The 22,966-nt window shown below is 42.5% G+C and overlaps 1 protein-coding gene across 2 annotated transcripts in view; it reads right to left on the bottom strand.

The window, feature by feature from the left end:
* The window catches only part of wdr19 (WD repeat domain 19), a 180,834-nt gene that overhangs the window by 115,078 nt on the left and 42,790 nt on the right, over window positions 1-22,966 (bottom strand). For both annotated transcript variants that reach the window (XM_048546009.2, XM_048545995.2), the window contains 5 exons: window positions 20,870-20,961; window positions 17,317-17,382; window positions 16,879-17,004; window positions 12,579-12,694; window positions 941-1,056 (listed from right to left, as the gene is read on the bottom strand). In XM_048546009.2, coding sequence (XP_048401966.1) covers window positions 941-1,056; window positions 12,579-12,694; window positions 16,879-17,004; window positions 17,317-17,372 — 414 coding nt within the window. In that variant the 5' untranslated portion in view covers window positions 17,373-17,382; window positions 20,870-20,961. The remainder of the gene's footprint in view (window positions 1-940; window positions 1,057-12,578; window positions 12,695-16,878; window positions 17,005-17,316; window positions 17,383-20,869; window positions 20,962-22,966) is intronic.

Genomic DNA, 22,966 nt, shown 5'->3' with positions numbered 1-22,966 from the left:
AGCCAATCAAGTCTGGTCCACAATTCAATGGGATCACAATCATCCTGTTACACCTCAACTCCACTTTCCTGTCTTATCCCCATAAGCTCATAAGAGATAGAAGCAGGAGTAGGCCATTTGGCCCGCTGAGTCTGCACCACCATTCAATAAGATCATGGCTGATCGATCCGTGGTCTCAGCGCCTCCTACCTGCATTGGCCCCTACCATGCAAAAATCTATCCAACTATGTCTTAAGTATATTTAATGAAGCTGCGTCTACTGCTTCCTTGGACAGAGAATTCCATAGATTCACCATTCTCTGGGAAAAGCAGTTCCTCCTCATCTCTGTCCTAAATCTATTCACCCTAATCTTGAGGCTATGTCCCCTTGTCCTAGTCTCTCCCACCAGTTGAAATAACTTGCCTGCCTGATTCTTATCTATCCCTTTCATAATTTTATGTTTCTCTAAGATCACCTCTCAATTTTCTAAATTCTGATGACTATAATCCCAGGCAGCTCAACATCTCCTCATAGGGTAACCTCTCATCTCCGGAATGAGCCCGATGAACCTCTTCTGCAATGCTTCCAAAGCCAGTATATCTCTCCTCAAGAAATCCTTGATTTCCTTACTGTTGATCTCAGCCTTGGATACATTCAATTAGCTAGCCGAGTAGTCCTCTGTGGTAAGGAATTCCACAATTTCACTACCCTCAAAGAGGAAAATATCCTTATTTGTTTGAAATGTCACCTCCTTATTCCGCGATGACACCCTCTGATCCTAGGCTCTCCCACAGGGGGAAACAACTTCTCTGAAGCTACCGTGTCTTACTAGACAAACTTTGTGCAAAAGTTCTGTAGACTTCTGGCTTTTCTAACTTGGGTTATTTTAATTTCATTTAATCCATTTTAAATGATCAGCAGTATTTAAAATGGCAAAGTCTGTAATGTTTCCTCACTCACTTGTCGGATGGTATCTCCCTCTTGGTTGCTGACAGTGATCGTCTTGTCTTCGCTACCCAATGCAAGCAGATTCTGGGTACTCCAGCAACCACAAGTAATCCGTTTTGTGTGTTTCCCTGAATTGTTGATGAGGAAGAAGTGAAAGATTAATTCCTGCTGGAATGAATGCAAGACACCAAGTCAGCGAAAGAATGATTTCACATACTATCATTTCACTTTGGGACTTTACTTCTAAATTGCTCAGACTAATGATTGTAAGGGTGACAGAATAGGACTAGACCACAAGGTGCCAATGTCAGCTTCACCTTAATTAAAGAAAGCCCGGAAAATAACATGGAACATGAAAAACTGCTTCCTTCTTGAGGGAATAACATTGAATTCTGCAATTTCAAACCACTCGGACTGTAAAATTCAAACAGATGAAGTCGATATTCACAGTACGTATTCCTTCATTTTTTAGTCTCATCTTGGCTTTACCATTCACAGTTTTGTATCTCTCAGAACCATTTGAGGAACTCACAAATGGCATAGCAAGTTATAATCATGCTATAAAATGAAAGAGTCACTGGCACGAAAGCACTTAAACCGAACATGGATGCTACTCCACAAATTAGATGTTGTAACTTCAGGATTAATTGCTTGCTTTGCTGAAATTTCCTTTTCTTAATTTGTTCGTGAGGATGTGTTTTTTTCCTTTATTCATTAACAGAATGAGGGCATCACTGGCTGGGCAGCACTTATTGTCCATTCCTAATTGACAGAGGGCAGTTCAGAGTCAACCACATTTTTGTGGGTCTGGAGTCACACCCGGGCCAGACCAGGTAAGGGTAGCAGTTTCCTTCCCAAAAGGACATCAGTGAACTGACAATCAACAATAGATTCACGGGCCTCATTAGATTCTTAATTCTAGATATTTTTTATTGAATAAAATTCCATCATCTGCCGTGGCAGGATTTGAACCCAGGTTCCCAGAATGCTATCTGAGTCTCTGAATTAACAGTCCAGCGATAATACCACTAGGCCATTGCCTCCCCTTACCAAGCCATAATTTATTTTCAAAACATGACTGTCTGGGAGAAGTTGGTCGTGATCCACCATCTTGCAACACAGCAGTCCCTGGAGTGTAGGATACATAATACGGTGTTAGGAAGGGAGTTCCAGATTTTGACCCTGCAGCAGTTAAGGAACTGTGATAGAGTTTCAAGACAGCAAAATGTGCAACTTGCAAGGAACTTGCAGGTGGTGGCATTCCCATGCATTTGCTGCCTGGTCTTTCTAGGTTACACAGTTCTCAGGTTTGGAAGTTGCTTTGAAAGTAGCCTTGGTGAATTACTGCAATGTATCTTGTAGATGGTATACAGTGCTGCTACAAAGGCAGCAGTGATGAAGGCAGTTAATGCTGAAGATAGAGGATGGGTGTCATTCGAGCAGGATGGTATGTCTCAGGTGATGTCAAACTTTTTGAACGTTGGTGAGCTGCACCCATTCAAGCAGATAGGTAGTATTTTATGACATACCTGCATTGTGCCTTGTAAGTGGTGGATAGTCATTGGGAAGACAAGGTGTGACTTACTCACGACAGGATTCTTAACCTCTGATTTGCTTCAGTAGCCACAGTATTTATACAGCTAGACTATTTCAGTTTCTGGTGAACTGTTGACAGAGGGGGTTCAGTGATGACAATTGATTGAATGTTAAAGGACACTGGCTGAATTTTCTCTTGTTGGTGATGATCATTACCTGACATTTAGTCACTGTGAATGCTACCTGCCAACAGACAGTCCAAGCTTGCATGTTATCCAGGTATTGCTGCATTTGCACACGGACAGTTACATAGAACAGAGGACATTACAGCACAGTACAGGCCCCTTGACCCTCGATGTTGGGCCGACCTGTGAAACCAACCTGAAGCCCATCTAACCTACACTATTTCATTATCATCTGTCTGTTTATCCAATGACCATTTAAATGCACTTAAAGTTGGCGAGTCTACTACGATTGCAGGCAGGGCATTCCACGCCCTTACTACTCTCGGAGTAAAGAACCTACCTCTGACTTCTGTCCTATATCTATCACCCCTCAATTTAAAGCTATGTACCCTCGTGATAGCTGTTGCCATCCGAGGAAAAAGGCTCTCACTGTCCATCCTATCTAATGCTCTGATCATCTTGTATGTCTCTATTAAGTCACCTCGTCACCTTCTTCTCTCTAATAAAAACAGCCTCAAGTCCCTCAGCCTTTCCTCATAAGACCTTCCCTCCATACCAGGCAACATCCTGGTAAATCTCCTCTGCACCCCTTTCAATGCTTCCACATCCTTCCTCTATGCAGCGTCCAGAACTGTACACAATACTCAAAGTGTGGCTGCACCAGAGTTTTATACAGCTGCAACATGACCTCATGGCTCCAAAACTCAATCCCTCTACCAATAAAACCTAACACATCGTACGCCTTCTTAACAACCTTATCAACCTCGGTGGCAACTTTCAGGGATCTATGCACATGGATACCGAGATCTCTCTGCTCATCCACACTACCAAGAATCTTACCATTAGCCTGGTACTCTGTATTCCAGTTACTCTTTGCAAAGTGAATCACCTCACACTTTTCCTCATTAAACTCCATTTGCCACCTCTCAGCCCAACTCTGCAGCATATCAATGTCCTTCTGTAACCTGCAACATCCTTCTGCACTATCCACAACTCCACCGACTTCAGTGTCATCCGCAAAGTTACTAATCCATCCTTCTATGCCCTCATCCAGGTCATTTATAAAAATGACAAACAGCATAAAAATGACCAAAACAGATCCTTGTGGTACACCACTAGTAACTGAACTCCAGGATGAACATTTCCCATCAACCACCACCCTCTGTTTTCTTACAGCTAGCCAATTGCTGATTCAAACTGCTAAATCATCCTCACTCCCATGCCTCCATATTTTTTGCAATAGCCAACCATGGGGAACCTTATCAAATGCTTTATTGAAATCCATATATACCACATCAACTGCTTTACCTTCATCCACCTGTTTGGTCACCTTCTCAAAGAACTCAATAAGGTTTGTGAGGCACGACCTACCCTTCACAAAACCAAGTAGACTATCCCTAATCAAACTATTCCTTTCTAGATGATCATAAATCCTATTCCTTACAATCCTCTCCAACACTTTACTCACAAGTGAAGTAAGGCTCACTGGTCTATAATTTCCAGGGTTGTCTCTACTGCCCGTCTCGAACAAGGGGACAACATTTGCTATCCTCCAGTCTTCTGGCACTATTCCTGTAGACAATGATGACATAAAGATCAAAGCCAAAGGCTCAGTAATCTCCTCCCTTGCTTCCCAGAGAATCCTAGGATAAATCCTATCTGGCCCAGGGGATTTATCTATTTTCACACATGCCAGAATTGCTAACATCTCCTCCTTATGAACCTCAATCCCGTCTAGTCTAAAAGCCTGTATCTCAGTATTCTCCTTGACAACATCATCTTTTTCCAATGTGAATACTGATAAAAAATATTCATTTAGCGCCTCTCCCATCTCATCGGACTCCATGCACAACTTCCTACTATTGTCCTTGATTGGCCCTAATCTTACGCTAGTCATTCTTTTATTCCTGACATACCTATAGAAAGCTTTAGGGTTTTCCTTGATCCTACCTGAAAAAGACTTTTCATGTCCCCTCCTAGCTCTTCATAGCTCTCTCTGTAGATCCTTCCTGGCTAACTTGTAACTCCCAAGCGCCCTAACTGAGCCTTCACGGCTCATCTTTACATAAGCCTCCTTCTTCCTCTTGACAAGAGATTCAACTTCTTTATTAAACCACAGTTCCTTCACTCAATCACTTCCTCCCTGCCTGACAGGTACATACTTATCAAGGACACGCAGTAGCCGTTCCTTGAAGAAGCTCCACATTTCAATTGTGCCCAGCCCCTGCAGTTTCCTTCCCCATCCTATGCATCCTAAATCTTGCCTAATCATCTCATAATTACCTTTCCCCTGGCTATAACTCTTACCCTGCGGTACACACCTATCCCTTTCCTTCGATAGGGTAAAGGTAACTGAATTGTGGTCACTATCACCAAAGTGCTCACCCACCTCCAAATCTAACATCTGGCCTGGTTAATTTCCCAGTACCAAATCCAATATGGCCTCATCTCTTGTTGGCCTATCTACATACTGTGTCAGGAAACCCTCTTGCACACAGTGGACTAAAACTGACCCATCTAAAGTACTCAAACTATAGCATTTCCAGTTAATATTTGGAAAGTTAAAGTCCCCCATAACAACTACCCTGTTACTTTCACTCCTGTCCAGAATCATCTTTGTAATTCTTTCCTCTGCATCTCTGCAACTTTTCGGAGGCCCATAGGAAACTCCCAACAAGGCAACCTTTACTTTCCTGTTTCTAACCTTAGCCCATACTACCTCAGTAGATGAATCCTCATCAAGCAGTCTTTCTGCCACTGTAATACTGTCCTTGACTCACAATGCCACACCTCCCCCTCTTCTACCACCTTCTCTGCTTCTACTGAAACATCTAAACCCCGAACCTGCAACAAAATCATTCCTGTCCCGGCTCTATCCATGTCTCCAAAATGGCAACAACATCGAAGTCCCAGGTACCAACCAATGCTGCAAGTTCACCCACCTTATTCCGGACGCTCCTGGCACTGAATTAGACACACTTCAAACCACCTTACTGCCTGCCTGTACACTCCTGCGACCTTGAAACCTTATTCAAGACCTCATTACTCTCAATCTCCTGTACGCTGGAGCTACAATTCAGGTTCCCATCGTCTTGCTGAATTAGTTTAAACCCTCACGAAGAGCATTAGCAAATTTCCCCGCCAGGATATTGGTACCCCTCTGGGTCAGGTGTAGACCATCCTGTTTGTAGAGGTCCCACCTACCCCAGAATAAGCCTCAATTATCCAGATATCTGAATCCCTCCCTCCTACACCATTCCTGTAGCCATGTGTTCAACTGCTCTTTCTCCTTATTCCTCACTTCGCTAGCACATGGCACAGGTAACAAACCGGGGATAACAACTCTGTTCTAGCTTTAAGCTTCCACCCTAGCTCCTTGAATTTCTGCCTTACATCAACATCCCTTTTCCTACCTATGCGGACCACGACTTGGGGCTGTTCCCCCTCCCCCTTAAGGGTCCCGAAAACACGATCCGAGACATTATGGGCCCTGACACCTGGGAGGCAACACACCAACCGCGAGTCTCTCTCGTTCCCACAGAATCTCCTATCTGTCCCCCTAACTATGGAGTCCTCAATAGCTAATGCTCTCCTCCTCTCCCCACCTTCCTTTCTGAGCAACGGGGACAGACTCTGTGCCAGATACCTGAACCAATAGTTTACCCCTGGTAGGTCATTCCCCCTCAAACAGTATCCAAAACTGTATACTTGTTATTGAGGGAAACGGACACAGGGGATCCCCACTGTCTGCCTATTCCCCTTCCCCTTCCTGACAGTCACCCAGCTATCTTTTTCCTGTACCTTGGGTGTGACCACCTCCGTATGTGCTTCTGAGGTTTTATAAAGCTCTAGTTAGGCCCCATTTAGAATACTGTGTCCAATTTTGGGCCCCACACCTCAGGAAGGACATACTAGCCCTGGAGCGTGTCCAGCGGAGATTCACACGGATGATCCCTGGAATGGTAGGTTTAACGTATGATGAATGGCTAAGGATCCTGGGTTGTACTCATTGGAGTTTAGAAGATTGAGGGGAGATCTAATAGAAACTTACAAGATAACATATGGTTTAGAAGGGGTGGACACTAGGAAGTTGTTTCCGTTAGGTGGGGAGACTAGGACCTGTGGGCACAGCCTTAAAATTAGAGGGGGTAAATTTAAAACTGAAAAGAGATGACATTTCTTCAGCCAGAGTGTGGAGGGCTTGTGGAATTTATTGCCACAGAGTGCAGTGGAGGCCGGGACATTGGATGCCTTCAAGGCAGAGATCGACAAATTCTTGATCTCAGAAGGAATCGAGGGCTACGGGGAGAGTGCAGGGAAGTGGAGTTGAAATACCCATCAACCATGATTTAAATGGCGGAGTGGACCTGATGGGCCGAATGGTCTTACTTCCACTCCTATGTCTTATGGTCTTATCACTCTTTATCACCCCGTCAGCCTCTTGAATGATGCGAAGTTCAACCAGCTCCAGCTCCAGTTCCCTAACGTGATTTCCGAGGAGCTGAAGTTGGGTGCACTTCCCGCAGATGAAGTCAGTGGGACACCAGTGGTGACCCTTACCTCCTACATTCTGCAGGAGGAGCATGCAACTGCCCTAACATCCATTTCCACTGTTCTGAATTCCCAAACGGGCTACTGAAAGAAAAAAAATCTAGTAACCTTAACTAGTAACCTACAGTACCTGACGAGTTGAGGGAAGTGCTGAATATTATGCAAATATCAGCAAACATCCCCATCTGACATCACGGTGGAAGGAAGATCACCGATGAAAAGGCCGAAGATGACTGAACTGAGGGTACTGCCCTGAGGCACTCCTGCCATGATGTTCTTTGACAGAGATGGTAGACCTCAAACAGTCAACGCTATCTTTTTTTGTGCTAGAGAGTTTTTCTCTTGTTCCATATTAGCCCCGAGGCAATTTTCCACATTGTTAGGTTGTCAGTATTGTGCTTTGTTGTATGAGTGTTACAGCACTGGAATAACTTGCCAGGGGCACCTCTGGTTCTGCAGCATAAGTCTTTGGTCTTTTTGCAGGAATGTTGTTAGGGCCAAAAGCTTTTGCCGTACCCTGTATTTTAATATCAAATGCAGTAAACGGAATTGTTTAAAGGCTGACAACTGTGATGCTGGGGATCTCAGAAGTCTGAGACAGATCACCCACTCAACCTTTTAAATTAAAGATGGTTCAGCACTATTCATGGCTCCTCAGATACTGAAGCAATCCATGTTTTTTTTCTATTCATTTGTGGTATGTGGGCGTCACTGGCTGGCCAGATTTCTTGCCCATTCCTAGTTTCCTTGAGGTGGTGGTAAGCCACCTTCTTGAACCACTACAGTCCTCCTGCTACATGTTGCCCACAATGCTGATAGGGAGGGAATTCCAGAATTTTGACCCAGCAACAGTGAAGGAACGGTAATATATTTCCACGTCAGGATGATGAGTGGCTTCGAGGGAAATTTGGTTTTCCCATATGTCTGCTGCCCTTGTCCTTCTAGATGAAAGCGGTTGTGGGTTTGGAAGGTGCCGTCTGAGGATCTTTGGTGAATTTCTGCAGTGCATCTTGTACATAGTACATGCTGTTGCTACTGAGCATCAGTGATGGAGGGAGTGGATGCTTGTGGATGTAGTGTCAATCAAGTGGGCTGTTTTAATCCGGTATAGTGTCAAGTTTCTTCAGTGTTGTAGGGGCTGCACTCATCTAGCAAGTGGGGAGTATTCCATCACACTCCTGACTTGTGCTTTGTTTATGGTGAGCATGCTTTGAGGAGTTAGGAGGTGAGTTACTCAACGCAGTATTTCTAGTTTCTGCCAGGTTCTTGTAGCTAATGGTGTTTAATGTGGTGAGTCCAGTTGAGTCTCTGGTCAATCATAACCCCTAGGATGATGATAGTGGAGGATTCAGTGATGGTAACACCACTGAATGTCAAGGGGCAGTGGTTAGACTGTTTCTTGTTGGTGATGGTCATAGCCTAGCATTTGCATGGCACAAATTTCACTTACCACTTGTCAGCCCAAGCCTGGACATTGTCCAGATCTTCTTGTATTTGAACATGGGCTGCTTCAGTATCTGAGGAGTCACGAATGATGCTGAACATTGTGCAATCATTGGTGAACATTCTCAGTTCTGGCCTTATGATAGAGAGAAGGTCATTGATGAAGTGGCTAAAGATAGTTGGGCCTAGGACATTACCCTGAGGAACTCCTGCTGCGGTATCCTGGAGCTGAGATGATTAACCTCTAACAACCATGACCATCTCCCCACGTGTCAGGTATGACTCTAACCACTCAAGCGTTTGCTCCCTGATACCCATTGATTCCAGTTTTGCTAGGGTTCCTTGATGCCACACTTGGTCAAATGCAGCCTTGATATAAATGGCTGTCACTCTCACCTCATCTCTGGAATTCAGCTCTTATATCCATGTTTGAACCAAGGCTGCAATGAGGTTGGGAGCTGAGTGATCCTGGGGAACCCAAATAGGGTGTCACCGAGCAGGTTATTTCTGAGCAAGTGTTGCTTGACAGTACTGTTGATAACACTTTCCATCACTTTACAGATGATCGAGAGTAGAATGATGGGGCGGAAATTGGCCGGGTTGGATTTGTTCTGTTTTTTGTGTGCAGAACATACTTGGGCAATTTTCCACATTGTCAGGCAGATATCATGTTGTAACTGTACTGGAACAGCTTGGCTAGGGGAGCGGCAAGTTCTGGAACACTAGTCTTCGGTACTTCTGCCGGAATGTTGTCAGGGCCCGTAGCCTTTGCAGTATGCAGTACCTCCAACTGTTTTTTGAATCAAATTAGCTGAAGACTGGTATCTGTAATGCTGGGGACTACTGGAGGAGGCCGAGATGGATCACCCATTCAGCACTTCTGGCTGAAGAGTGTTGCGAATGCTTCAGCCTTATCTTCTGCACGATGTACTGGGCTCTTCCATCATTGAGGAGCTGTTTAATTGTCCACTACCATTCACAGCTGGATGTGGTAGGACTGCACAGCTTAGATTTTACCCGTTGGTTTTGAGATCACTTAGGTCTGTCTATCATTTTCTGCATTCTCTATTTGGCAGGCAAGTAGTCCTGTTTGGTGGCTTCAGCAGGTTGATAGCTCATCCTCAGGTGTGCCTGGTGCTGCTCCTGGCATGCTCTCCTGCACTCGCCATTGAGCCAAGGTTGATTCCCTGCCTTGATGGTAATGGTTGAGTGGGGAATATGCCAGGCCATGAGGTTGCAGATTGCGCTGCAGTACAATTCTTCTGCTGTCGTGAGCCCAGAGTATCTCATGTATGCCCAGTCTTGAGTTGCTAGATCTGTGCAAAGTCTGTCCCATTTAGTACGGTGATACTGCTAAACTGCACGACGGAAGTTATTTTCAATGTGATGGGGGGGGCTTCATCTCCACAAGGACTGTACGATCGTCACTCTTACAGATACAGTCAGGGACAGATAAGTAAAGATAAGGTCAAGTACGATTTTCCCTCTTGTTGGTTCCCTCACTACCTGCCACAGACCCAAACTAGCAGCTATGTCCTTTAGGACCCAACCAGGTGCCAAGCCACTCTTGGTGGTGGACACTGAAATCCCCCACCCAGAGTACATTTTGTGCCCTTGCCATCCTCAGTGCTTCCTGTAATTGTTGTTCAACATTGAGGAGTACCGGTTCTCAGCTAAGGGAGGATGGTATGTGGTAAGCAGCAGGAAGTTTCCCTGCCCACATTTAACCTGAAGCCATGAGACTTCATGCAGTCCGGAGTCAATGTTTGGATTCCTACAGCAACACCCGCCCGATATATACCGTTGTGCCTCCACCTCTGCTAGGTGTGTCCTGCCGGTGGGACAAGACATATCGAGGATGGTGATGATGGTGTCTGGGATATTGTCTGTAAGGTATGATTCGGTGATTATGACCATATTGACCCCCAGATGTTAGTGAGGAGGACTTTGCAGGATCGACAGGGCTGTTTCTACCATTGCCTTTTCCAGTGCTTAGGTCAATCCCAGGTGTCATTTCTGTGAGACTTTGTAGTGATTGATAAAAATTGGTTCAAATGCAACAAGAACTGGACAACATCTAAGTTTGGGCTGACGTATGGCAAGTAACACTCACACAACACAAATGCTAAGCACTGACCACCTCCAAGAAGAGATAATGTAAATACTGACCCTTGACACTTAATAGTGCTACCATCACTGAATTCTCCACTATCAACATCCTGGGGGTTACCACTGACCATAAACTCAACTGGACTCACCAAATAAATATTGTGAGCAAGTATCTCAGGTTTAGAAGTGAGGAATACTGTGGCCAGTAACTCACCTCCTGACTCTCCAAAGCCTGCCCACCATCTACAAGACACAAGTCAGGTAATGGAATACTTGTCATTTGCCTGGATTGCAGATCCAACAACACTTAAGTAGCTGGACTCCTTCCAGGACACAGCAGTCTGCTTGATTGGCGCCACATCCAAAAACATCTACTCCCTCCACCAGCAATGCTCAGTAGCAGTAATTTGTAATATCTACAACATCTACTGCAGACATTTGTCAAAGATGCTTAGACAGCGCCTTTCAAACCATGACCACATATATCCAGAAAGACAAAGGCAGGAGTTGCATGGGAGCACCACCACCTTCAGGTTCTCCTCCAAACCACTCAAAAACCTGATTTGGAAATATATCGTCATTCGTTCACAAAAGTTGGGTCAAAGTCCTGGAATTCCCTCTCTAAGGGCATTGTGGGTCTACATATATAGCACATGGACTGTAGAGGTTCAAGAGGCAGCTCACCACCACATTCTCAAAGGTAGCGAGGAAAGGGCAATGCATGCTGGCCAGCCAGCAAACCCATGTGCCACAAGTGAATTAAAACAAAAAGCTTCAACCTAGCATATGCACAAATATGCTGGGACTCCCCCATCATTGATAGAGAAATTTGTCAATAATAGAAGAGCTCAAATCCTAGAGATGTGTATTTGTGGTCTTATCACATACACTATCCCAAATTGGAAATATGACACTCTTCCTATCATTGTGGGATGAGGATTCAGGATTCAACATAAGTTTAATTCTCCACTACAATCTCAGGCTTGTTACTGTCAGGAATTAGGAATGGTGGTCCCTTCACTGATACTTCTAAATGATGCATCAATGTGCTGCCTGAAATTTATCCATAAATGATCATCAGTACTAAATAATTTCCTGTTTCACACTAAACATATGTGGCTACTGTTTCACGTAAGGGGTTGATGGAGGGTTTGGAAGAAAAATCAAGAGTAAAACAGTTCTGATTTGATCTTTGATCAGAGATAATGGGAACTGCAGATGCTGGAGAATCCAAGATAACAAAGTGTGGGGCTGGATGAACACAGCAGGCCAAGCAGCATTTTAGGAGCACAAAAGCTCACGTTTTGGGCCTAGACCCTTCATCAGAAAAGCTTCAAAAACGTCAGCTTTTGTGCTCCTAAGATGCTGCTTGGCCTGCTGTGTTCATCCAGCCCCACACTTTGTTTTCTCTGATTTGATCTTTGATTACTGCCCTGACATGGAGCTTCACATTTCAAAAGTACAAATTAGAAACTGAGCTGTAATGACTGGAAAATCTCACAAGCAAGTCGGATCATTGGAGGATATCCAGCAATGCTGCCTGATGGAAGTCAGGAAGTTCAATTTAAAAATCTAAACAACGCTTAGCTGAGATCAAATTTGCACTTCCGAAGTGAGTTGGTTCTCAGCATACCTAAGACTCAACCCCAATTACATGACAAAGGTAATTCTATGTTAAAGAGTTCACAAACATAATGACATTTCAGAATTTTGATAGGAAATGTGTTAGGTGATATAAAAAAGATCTTCAGACTAATTGCTTTTAGAGGTTTCAAATTTTGATGGGTCTACAGAAAAGTCCACCAAGACAATTGATACTCACTCACCGAGGACTGGAACTTTGCGAGAGGTCTGTAAGCTATAGACAAGCAGATTTCCTTTGGTTGTTCCAACAGCAAGCAACGATCCTGCTTTTGACCACATCAGAAATGACATCTGGTCCCTGATAAAAACACATTGTAAGCATGAATTATCATTAAGTTGGGTTGGTGATGGTGACAGAAAGGGGTGTTATTAAAGCACACTGTACTTCACATGGGGAGAACACCCTTAGTATTCTGAAGGGGAATCATTAACTGGGCATTAACTCCTTCTCTCTTCACAGAGGCAGCCAGATCCGCTGAGTTCCGGATTTTAGCATTAATAATATCTTGCTTTGACCTAAGTAATGCACTGCTCGGAAAGTGCTCATTTTTATGCTCAGACAAAGAGAATGACATACTCTTGCTGTTGTTGAAATAGCTCGAATAAGGAGTTTCCCAGATATTTAAAAAACTCCAGAAACAAAATGTAACTATGTTTGCACATCAATAGGTGCGGTTGATAACATCCTTGCTCGAAGAATACTGGTTCAAACATGACTACAGCACTTTTTTTTCATCTTTCATGGGATGTTAGCAGCAGTAAGTCCTTGCAGAAAGTCAATTGACTTAACGCTGTTGTTTTTACCTTGTTGATAAGGTAGTGTCAGTGTAATTGTTTATTGTTGCTTGTTTCACTTGAACATTGCTTTCTAGACTGCCAGTGCTGTTGCCTGGCTGCTCACATGACTTTTCCACCAGCATTTCACTGAAACTGTACAGTGTGGAAACAGGCCATTCGGCCCAACAAATCCACACTGCCGCTCTGAACAGCATCCCACCCTGACTCATTCCCCTATCTCTGCATTTCCTCATGTCTAACCCACCTAACCTAAACATCCTGGACACCACAGGCAATTTAGCATGGCTAATCCACCTACCCTGCACGTCTTTGGACTGTGGGAAGAAATTGGAGCACCTGGAGGAAACCCACACAGACATGGGGAACATGTGCAAACTTCAGACAGACGGTCGCCCGAGGGTGGAATCGAATCCGGGTCCCTGGTACTGTGAAGCAAAAGTGCTAACCACTGAACCAATGTGCCACCCTTCGTGTTTCTCTGTTAGCTCCCCTTCTTCCTCAACCTACTGGCGTTCATCCTCTCACATCTTTGCTTTCTGTCCTTGTTCCTGGCTTTGACTTACCTGCTGTCCATACCTTGCAACTTGCAACCCTCTATACACCCTGCCATGTTGCTTGTATCCTGTTACTCCCCGGGCCTTGCCTACCCCTAAATCAACACTGTTTTCTGCTCTTGATTTGATCCCTTGCCCTCACCTTCTCACTGGGCTCAACACCTGGCCTGTCTCTAGATTAGTAAAATGTGAGGCTGGGTGAACACAGCAGGCCAAGCAGCATCTCAGGAGCACAAAAGCTGACGTTTCGGGCCTAGACCCTTCATCAGAGAGGGGGATGGGGTGAGGGTTCTGGAATAAATAGGGAGAGAGGGGGAGGCGGACCGAAGATGGAGGGAAAAGAAGATAGATGGAGAGAGTCTCTCTCTGATGAAGCGTCTAGGCCCGAAACGTCAGCTTTTGTGCTCCTGAGATGCTGCTTGGCCTGCTGTGTTCATCCAGCCTCACATTTTATTATCTTGGATTCTCCAGCATCTGCAGTTCCCATTATCTCTGTCTCTAGATTAGTCCTGGGCCAGTTCCTGTACTGACTAACTACTAACACTAGATGGAGCCTAGACAATGCGAATGGATTAGAAGGTGAGGATTTTTTAAGACCGCATACTTGTACTGTATTTCTTTTATATGTAGTTACGAATTTGATCTTTAAAGATATTTCAGCTAGGAATGCATGGTCCTGGATTTGTTAGGTACACCATTTGAGCTTGCACCCTGTTTCTTTCCAAGTGAGAAATATCCAAAGGGAACTAACACCATCTTAAATATTCATATAGATGTAAATCTCTGACCCATTTAAAGTTGTTTCACTTAAAGTTACAATTTTCAGGAACTAGGGCTTTAATGAGGATTTACCGCAGCTGGTTAGGACAGCATTTATTGCTCATTCCTTATTGCCCTGGGGAAAGTGATGGTGAGCCGCTTTCTTGAACCACTGCAGTCTTTGGAGTGTAGGCACACCCACAGTGCTATAATGAAAAGGACGGAACAGCAATGTAGCTCCAGATCATGACAATGAATAGCTTGGAGGTGGTGGTGTACCCATGTATCTGCTGCCCTTGTCCTTCTAGATGGTACTGATTGTGGGTTGGCACCTTGGCAAGTTACTGAAGTACATCTGGAGAAGGTACACAGGCTGCCACAGTGAATCAATGGTGGAGGCAGTGAATGTTTAAAGTGGTTGATGAGGTGCCGATCAGATGGACTGCTTTGCCATAGATTGTTTTGAACTTTTTGCATTAATTGGAGCTGCACTCATCTAGGCAACTGGGGACACTCCTAACTTGTACTTTGTGAATGGTGGACTATTACTGGGGAGTTGAGAAATGAGTTACTCACTGCATAACATCTAGTCTCCTGAGCTGCTCTTCTCACTAAACTTCTTATTTAGACAATCCAGTTCAAGTTCTGGTCAATGTTAATCCCCCAGATGCTGATAGTGGGGGTTCAGTCATGACAATGGCGCTGAACGTCAAGGGGAGACGATTAGACTCTTTCTTGTTTAGAGATGCCACTGTACCTGTTTGGCACAATGGGGAAGGTGGTAGTGTACTGGTAAAGTCACTAGACTAATAATCCAGAACCTTGCCTTAACATTCTGAGGATATGGGTTAGAATCCCATCATAGCAGATGGTGAAATCTGAATTCATTACAAAATCTGGATTAAAAGGTTAGGCTCATTGGTAGCTATTTAAAGACTGTTGGTTGTTGTAAAAACACACCTGATTCACTAATGTCCTTTAGGGAAGCATATCTGCTGTTCTTGTCTGGTCTGATATATATGTGACTCCAGATGTGTAGCAATGTAGTTGACTGTTAACTATCCTCTGGACAGTTAGAGTTAATAAATAAATCCTGACAGCTACATAGCATTCTAACTGAGCCCTCCGTTATTTTTTCTGAGAATTGACTAATGAGGGAGTAGTACGCAGGACTGGATGTATCCTATTTTTCATGGACAGCGCATATAGGCAATTTTCCTGATTGTCAGGTAAATGCCAGCGTTGTAGCTATTATTAAATGGCTTGACTAGGGGCATGGCCAGTTAAGAAGTATAAGTATTCAGTACTAATGCCGGGTTGTTGTCTAGGTCCACAGGTCTTGTCCTCAGCCATTTCTTGTTATCACCTGGAGTGAAATGAACTGGATTCAGACTGGCATCTGTGACGCGAATGCCTTCAAGAGAAGGCCTGGGATCATCCAATTGACAATTCCGGATGAACATGGTTGCAAATGCTGCACGGAATTTCTCCTACATTCTGCCTTCATTTATATGCCTGATGTTGCTACCAGCATGTCTTACTGCACTCCTTATTCTGAAATTCCAGACCAACCAGCTTTCTGGGTGTGTCTTCATACAAGGACTTGCGATTCAAAATAGCAGTTCACAACTATCATCCCGGGGCACTCAAGGACAGCAATAAATTCTGGCCTTATTATTGATTGCCAACCTTCCATAAATGGCAAAAGAAAATGTATTTCTCGTTTGCATATTGTGTATAACATGGAATACATGATCACAAGAATTATTAATGCTCTGTCAAACACAATACCAAGTACTAAGCCAATCGCCATGTTCTGAAAAATGAAAATAAGTTTCAGTGGATCATGGAGTAGCTTCTAGTACAGTACAAAATGTCACCACCAATACATTAAGTCTGTTTCATTACACCACACCAATATTCTGAAATATGAGCTCTTGAAAATTAATACGAGTTAACATTAGCTTTGCTGGTATTAAGCTTGTTCTACTAGAAATAAATCTCTAGCAATACTTATCTCAGGAAAAGTGGCTGGTAAACTACATTAACTGTAATAAATCTATTCAAGTCTATCATACTTAACAAATATTCACCTGAGAGATTATTTAACGATAAGGGCTATTCTTCCATTTTATTAACAATAAGATATTAAACACATCATTGGATAGAAATTCAACAAAATACCTTACTTATCCCAAGGACAGGTAGAATACTTATAATCTGATACCATTCATTTATCATCCAGATGGCTCCATGGGAAAGACAGAAATCTTAAAAATAACTTTATCTGGTGCATATAATTAACTGACTTTGTCATTTTAAAGGAGTGCTACATGAAAGAATATAATTTCCTTCTGTATTGTTAGCTCACCTCATTCCACTGTCCACCTGTGTGGTTTTGTGTGTGTTTGCATCCCATAAGTAAATGGCATTTGATTTATCAGAAATCACAGCCAAGGCATCTCCGTCTTTATCCCAGTCCATAGAAACACAAACCCTAGAAAACACATAATAACAAAATAAAAATCCAAGTTTACTCTTGTCATTTTAGATTTATAATTTTTGAATCTTTTTCTCAGAAGTCATCTGTTAAACTTTTCAGTTGTAAACTGTATTTATTTACTAGAACAAATTATTCACCAATAAATGCACACATTACTTTATAAATATCTTGCAAGAATGATTACAAAGTAGACCACAATGAGTAGTCAAAATTGAAGTAAAAATTTAAGAAGTAATTATAATAAATGAAATTGTGCATTCTGCAAATTTATAACTGGTCATTTAGAATATTTCTTTATCTTCATACCCTGGCAAGTTAATTTCATTCCTTTTATGTCCATGTCGATCAAAGATTTTCACCATATGGTCAGATCTAAGGCAAACCAACAAGACTCCAATCAATTTTAAGGCAATAATGTGCAACCTCTTAAAAAAATCTAAATGAATAAGTTGAACATTTATAAGCAAAGTGTATTTAATTGTCAGGTAACTTATGCATTTTTACTATTACTTTTATTTCTAAAACTACAGTAACAATCATAAAAATATAAGAAGTATTGCATTTTATTTCAGCTGTTAAAGAACATAGCTGTATAAAAGCAATCTACTTTGAAAGAAAAAATTTGAAAAATAATGGTCCTTGTGTTGCTGGCATTTTTTAAACAGCAATTGCTTCTACTGCCTCTTGGGTTGAAAGAAATAAACAGTAAGAAAATGGCTACAAGCAATCTTCGAGCAATATGTACAGAAGGCATAGCTAGTAAGTTTGCAGATGACACCAAAACTGGTGGTATAATGAAGAAGGTTTTCTAAAATTACGAAGGGATCTTGATCAAATGGGTTAATGGGCTAAGAAATAGCAGATGGAATTCACTCTGGATAAATGAGAGGTATTGCATTTTGGTACAAGAAACAAAGGTAGGACTTATACAATTAATGTTAGGGCCTTGCTAGTGTTGTAGAACAGAGGGACCTAGGTTCTTTGAAGTTTGCGTCACCTATAGACACAGTGTTTAAAAAGGTGATCGGCATGCTTGCCTTCATTGTTCAGTCTTTTGAGTATAGGAGTTGGGAGGTCAAACTGAAGTTGTATTTGACTTTCACAATGCCTCTTCCATAACACTGTGTCCAATTCTGGTCACCCAGTTATCGGGAAGATATTATTAAGCTGGAGAGAGTGAGAAGACATTTGGCAGGATGCTGCCCGGTATGGAAGGTTTGAGTTATAAAGAAAGGCTGGATAGGCTGGGGAAATTTTTCACTGGAGCGTAGGAAGTTGAGAGATGTGATTCTGCAATTGGACAACATTTGCTGGATGATCCAGAGTGTGCGAAGAATTATGCTGACAGCTAGTTTAGAGTTGTCAGTCGGACTCTCAACTTCTCCAATCACCTGAGGCGCAGTGAACCGCAGGTTAAACCACCACTCGTAGTCTCTCTCTCTAATGAAAGAGTGGCTCAACAGCCTGCTATAACTATGGCAAATTTACATTTACTTTTTCCTTTATTAAACTATACTGTTTACAAACATTGTTTGTATTGCTGGCAAACATGATTAAGGAAAATCCCAAAGCCTTTTATTCATATATAAAGAGCAAGACGGTATCTAGAGAAAGGATTGGCCCACTAAAGGACAAAGAAGGAAAGATATGCGCTGATTCAGAGAAAACGAGTGACATTCTTAACGAGTACTTTGCATCAGTATTCACCAAGGAGAGGGACATGATGGATGTTGAGGTTAGGGATAGATGTTTGCTTACTCTAGGTCAAGTTGAAATAAGGAAGGAGGGAGTGTTAGGTATCCTAAAAGACATTAAGGTGGACAAATCCCCAGGTCTGGATGGGATCTATCCCAGGTTATTGAGGGAAGCGAGAGATGAAATAGCTGCGGCCTTAACAGATATCTTTGCAGCGTCCTTAGACACGGATGAAGTCCCAGAGGACTGGAGACTTGCTAATATTGTCCCCTTGTTTAAGAAGGGCAGCAAGGATAATCCAGGTAATTATCGACCAGTGAGCCTGACGTCAGTGGTAGGAAAGTTACTGGAGAAGATACTGAGGGATAGGATCTATTCCCATTTGGAAGAAAATGGGCTTATCAGTGATAGGCAACATGGTTTTGTACAGGGAAGGTCATGTCTTACCAACTTAATAGAATTCTTTGAGGATGTGACAAAGTTGATTGATGAGGGAAAGGCTGTAGATGTCATATACATAGACTTCAGTAAGGCATTTAATAAGGTTCCCCATGGCAGGCTGATGGAGAAAGTGAAGTCACATGGGGTCCAGGCTGTGCTAGCTAGATGGATAAAAAACTGGCTGGGCAACAGGAGACAGAGGGTAGTAGCAGAAGGGAGTTTCTCAAATTGGAGACCTGTGACCAGTGGTGTTCCACAGGGATCTGTGCTGGGACCACTGTTGTTTGTGATATATGTAAATGATCTGGAGGAAGGTGTAGGTGGTCTGATCAGCAGGTTTGCTGATGACACTAAGATTGGTGGAGTAGCTGATAGTGAAGGGGACTGTCAGAGATTACAGCAGAATATAGATAGACTGGAGAGTTGGGCAGATAAATGGCAGATGAAGTTAAATCCGGGCAAATGTGAGGTGACGCATTTTGGAAGATCAAATTCAAGGGCGAACTAGACCGTAAATGGAAAAGTCCTAGGGAAAACTGATGAACAGAGAGATCTGGGTATTCAGGTCCATTGTTCCCTGAAGGTGACAACGCAGGTCAATAGGGTGGTCAAAAAGGCATATGGTATGCTTTCCTTCATTGGGCGGGGTATTGAGTACAAGAGTTGGCAGGTCATGTTGCAGTTGTATAGGACTTTGGTTCGGCCACATTTGGAGTACTATGTGCAGTTCTGGTCGCCACATTACCAAAAGGATGTGGATGCTTTGGAGAGGGTGCAGAGGAAGTTCTGGTATGAAGGGTCCTAGCTATGAAGGGAGGTTGAGTAGATTAGGATTATTTTCATTAGAAAGATGGAAATTGAGGGGGACCTGATTGAGGTCTACAAAATCATGAGGCGTATAGACAGGGTGGATAGCAAAAAGCTTTTTCCCAGAGTGGGGGACTCAATTACTAGGGGTCATGAGTTTAAAGTGAGAGAAGGAAAGTTTAAGGGAGATATGTGTGGAAAGTTCTTTACACAGAGGGTGGTGGGTGCCTGGAACGTGTTGCCAGCAGAGGTGGTAGACGCAGACACGTTAGCGTCTTTTAAGATATATTTGGACAGGTAAATGGATGGGCAGGGAGCAAATGGACACAGTCCGTTAGAAAATAGATGACAGGTTAGACAGAGGATCTTGATCGGCGCTGGCTTGGAGGGCCGAAGGGCCTGTTCCTGTGCTGTAGGTTTCTATGTTCTATAACCTCTATGTGATTATTAAAGGAGGGAAGAGTAATGGCAAGGGGTATATTTCAATAAATTGGCATACTGTTGAAAGGGCTCACTAATCCATGATATTGCACTTGTTTAGGTTAAGATACACTGAATTATAGATACAGAAGAGGTCTGTGACACTAAACCAGTGTAGAATATCTTTGGTGTAAAATCCAAAAACATGACAATTATTTAGCAGATACCATAATAAAGGATTGTTTTATAGGCATTGTAATCTTGTACGTAATGTTAAATTCAATAAACATTTACTGAATAAATGAGAACACGACGCTAACCATGTTGCCTGGGCACATTATTGATCCTCAATATTTGCTGTTAATTGAGGCAAATCCATTTCAATACCATAATAGTGAGACAATGCCATTAATTATTTAATAGTAATGTTTAACTGTTAAGTCATGACATAAAGATTTTCTAGCAGCTTGCTTGCAGTAAAATGTAAATGCCTTACCCAGTGATGGCTATATAATTCCCGAGTGTTTTCTGCCAATTATATTGTACAAGGTTGCCTGCAACAATTTTCTCTGAGATGGTAAATACTTGCTGCACATAAAACAAAAGCAATATTGTTATGATTCCATCTGATGATATTACTGGACAAGTCAGATCCCAGACAAAAACTAGCTTGACAGATCATTGTTTTGAACTGTTAACAGGACTGTAACAAAGTGATCTCTCACTGAAACATAAGCACACAATCTGCAGATTTTTGCTTTTAACATCTCGGCAGATTTAAGTCACCTGCAACTTCAACTTTTAGCTGGAACTGCAACAGTTTCTAACTAGAGACATCACACACCTGAGCTTCATTATACCTAGCTTAAGTAACTACTTATTGGTTTTTACCTTAGCATTTCTCATCTGGGTCTAACCTTGCCTCTTCACTCCAAGGTAATCTAGTTCACCATAGCTGCCATTCCTTTCTCAGTATCACTGCTCTCACTAGCCATCTTGTTCCAAGGGTTTCACAGGACCACTACTACCCAAAGTCAAAAGCGAAACTATAAATTTCTCTTTCAGTTGTAGGTGCTGCCCATAACCTTTCTCATGATGAAATGCCTCCTATTTTCACTCTCAAAAGTTCTGTCTCTGATATCTTTGGCTATGCCCACCTGCCATAGATTCTTCAACTGCTGTAAATAGTTTCTCCCAATCCACGCTTTCCTGGAATAGCCCAAAAACTTCTCTGAAATTGTCCTTTAACTTTCCAGCTTCCAAATACTAAAAATACCTTATTCAATTTCTTCATGCAATTTAATCCTTGCTCTCCAATTCCAAAGCCAATATAATCATCATCCTTGTCTTCCAATTTTCGAGATACAAAGGCCTCTATTCCATTAGTATTCTTGATTATTTTCTGGGCCTTCCACGGTACGTTAATCATAATAAGAAACAGTAACAGGAGTAGGTCATTCAGCCCCTTGAGCCTTTTCTGCCATTTAAAGGATCCTGGTTGCTCTGACATTGCTCATATTCACTTTCATGCAGTTTCCCCAAAACCTTTGATTCCTCTACTGATCAAGAGCCTGTCCATTTCACCTTTAAATTGGTGCCCCTTTATTCTGAGGCTATGCCCATCAACTGTGTATCTCAGCCATCAAGTCTCTTTGGGCCTCTGCTAATGTTTCTAGCTTTTCACAATCTCTTTCTGGGTCCAAAGTGGATTTGCTTACATTGAAATCCATTTGACAAGTCTAACTTACACACTTAGTCTATGAAAATCCTTTTGCAATTTATGCTTCCTGCCACTTTGCTTACAATGCCATCCATCTTTATATATTTTGCAAATTTAAATACGTGGCTTCTATCTCAGCATCTAAATAGCTACTGAACACTGAACAGCTGAAGCACCGACACAGATCACTGTCACCAGACACATTCTGCTAATGAGCTGACTTACCAATTAGTAAAGTTGCCATAGTCCCAGAGTACCATACAATGCTCTGTCTCTTTCCTCTCAACCAATATGCAAATGAGATCAATAATTTGCTTTTAATTCCACAAGCATCAACATTAGCTAACAATATCTTCTAGCTGTACATATAAATAATACCTATAGACATTCTCCTGACCACTAATTTAGTCTCCTACTCACTATTTTAGTCACCTCTTCAAAGAATTCAATCAAAATAGTAAGGAATGACTCTCTCTTCATGAATCCATCTGGCTCTCTTGCTATGATCAGTTGCAAATTTTTAAGGCATCAAGTCACATTATCCTCTTAAAAACTTTGCAACAACACATAACTTCTAGACCAAAAAAAAACTGTGATGCTGGAAATCAGAAAACAAAACAGAAATTGCTGGAAAATCTCAATAGGACTGGCAGCATCAGTGAAGAGAAATCAGAGATAACATTTTGGGTCTGGTGACCCTTCCTCAGAACTGATGGTAGCTAGGAAAATGTTGGTGTTTATGCAGAAGATAGGGTGGGGAGGGGGTTAGGAGTAAACAATAGGTGGAGATAGAGCCCAAAGAGAGATAAGAACAGTTGGACAGACAAAGGAGCGGATAAGGATCTGGCAAGGAAGGTGAATAGCTGTTAATGT

The sequence above is a fragment of the Stegostoma tigrinum genome, chromosome 1, assembly GCF_030684315.1.
Source record: "Stegostoma tigrinum isolate sSteTig4 chromosome 1, sSteTig4.hap1, whole genome shotgun sequence".
In the NCBI taxonomy this organism is placed as follows: domain Eukaryota; kingdom Metazoa; phylum Chordata; class Chondrichthyes; order Orectolobiformes; family Stegostomatidae; genus Stegostoma; species Stegostoma tigrinum.
This window is presented reverse-complemented; position numbering and strand designations above follow the sequence as displayed.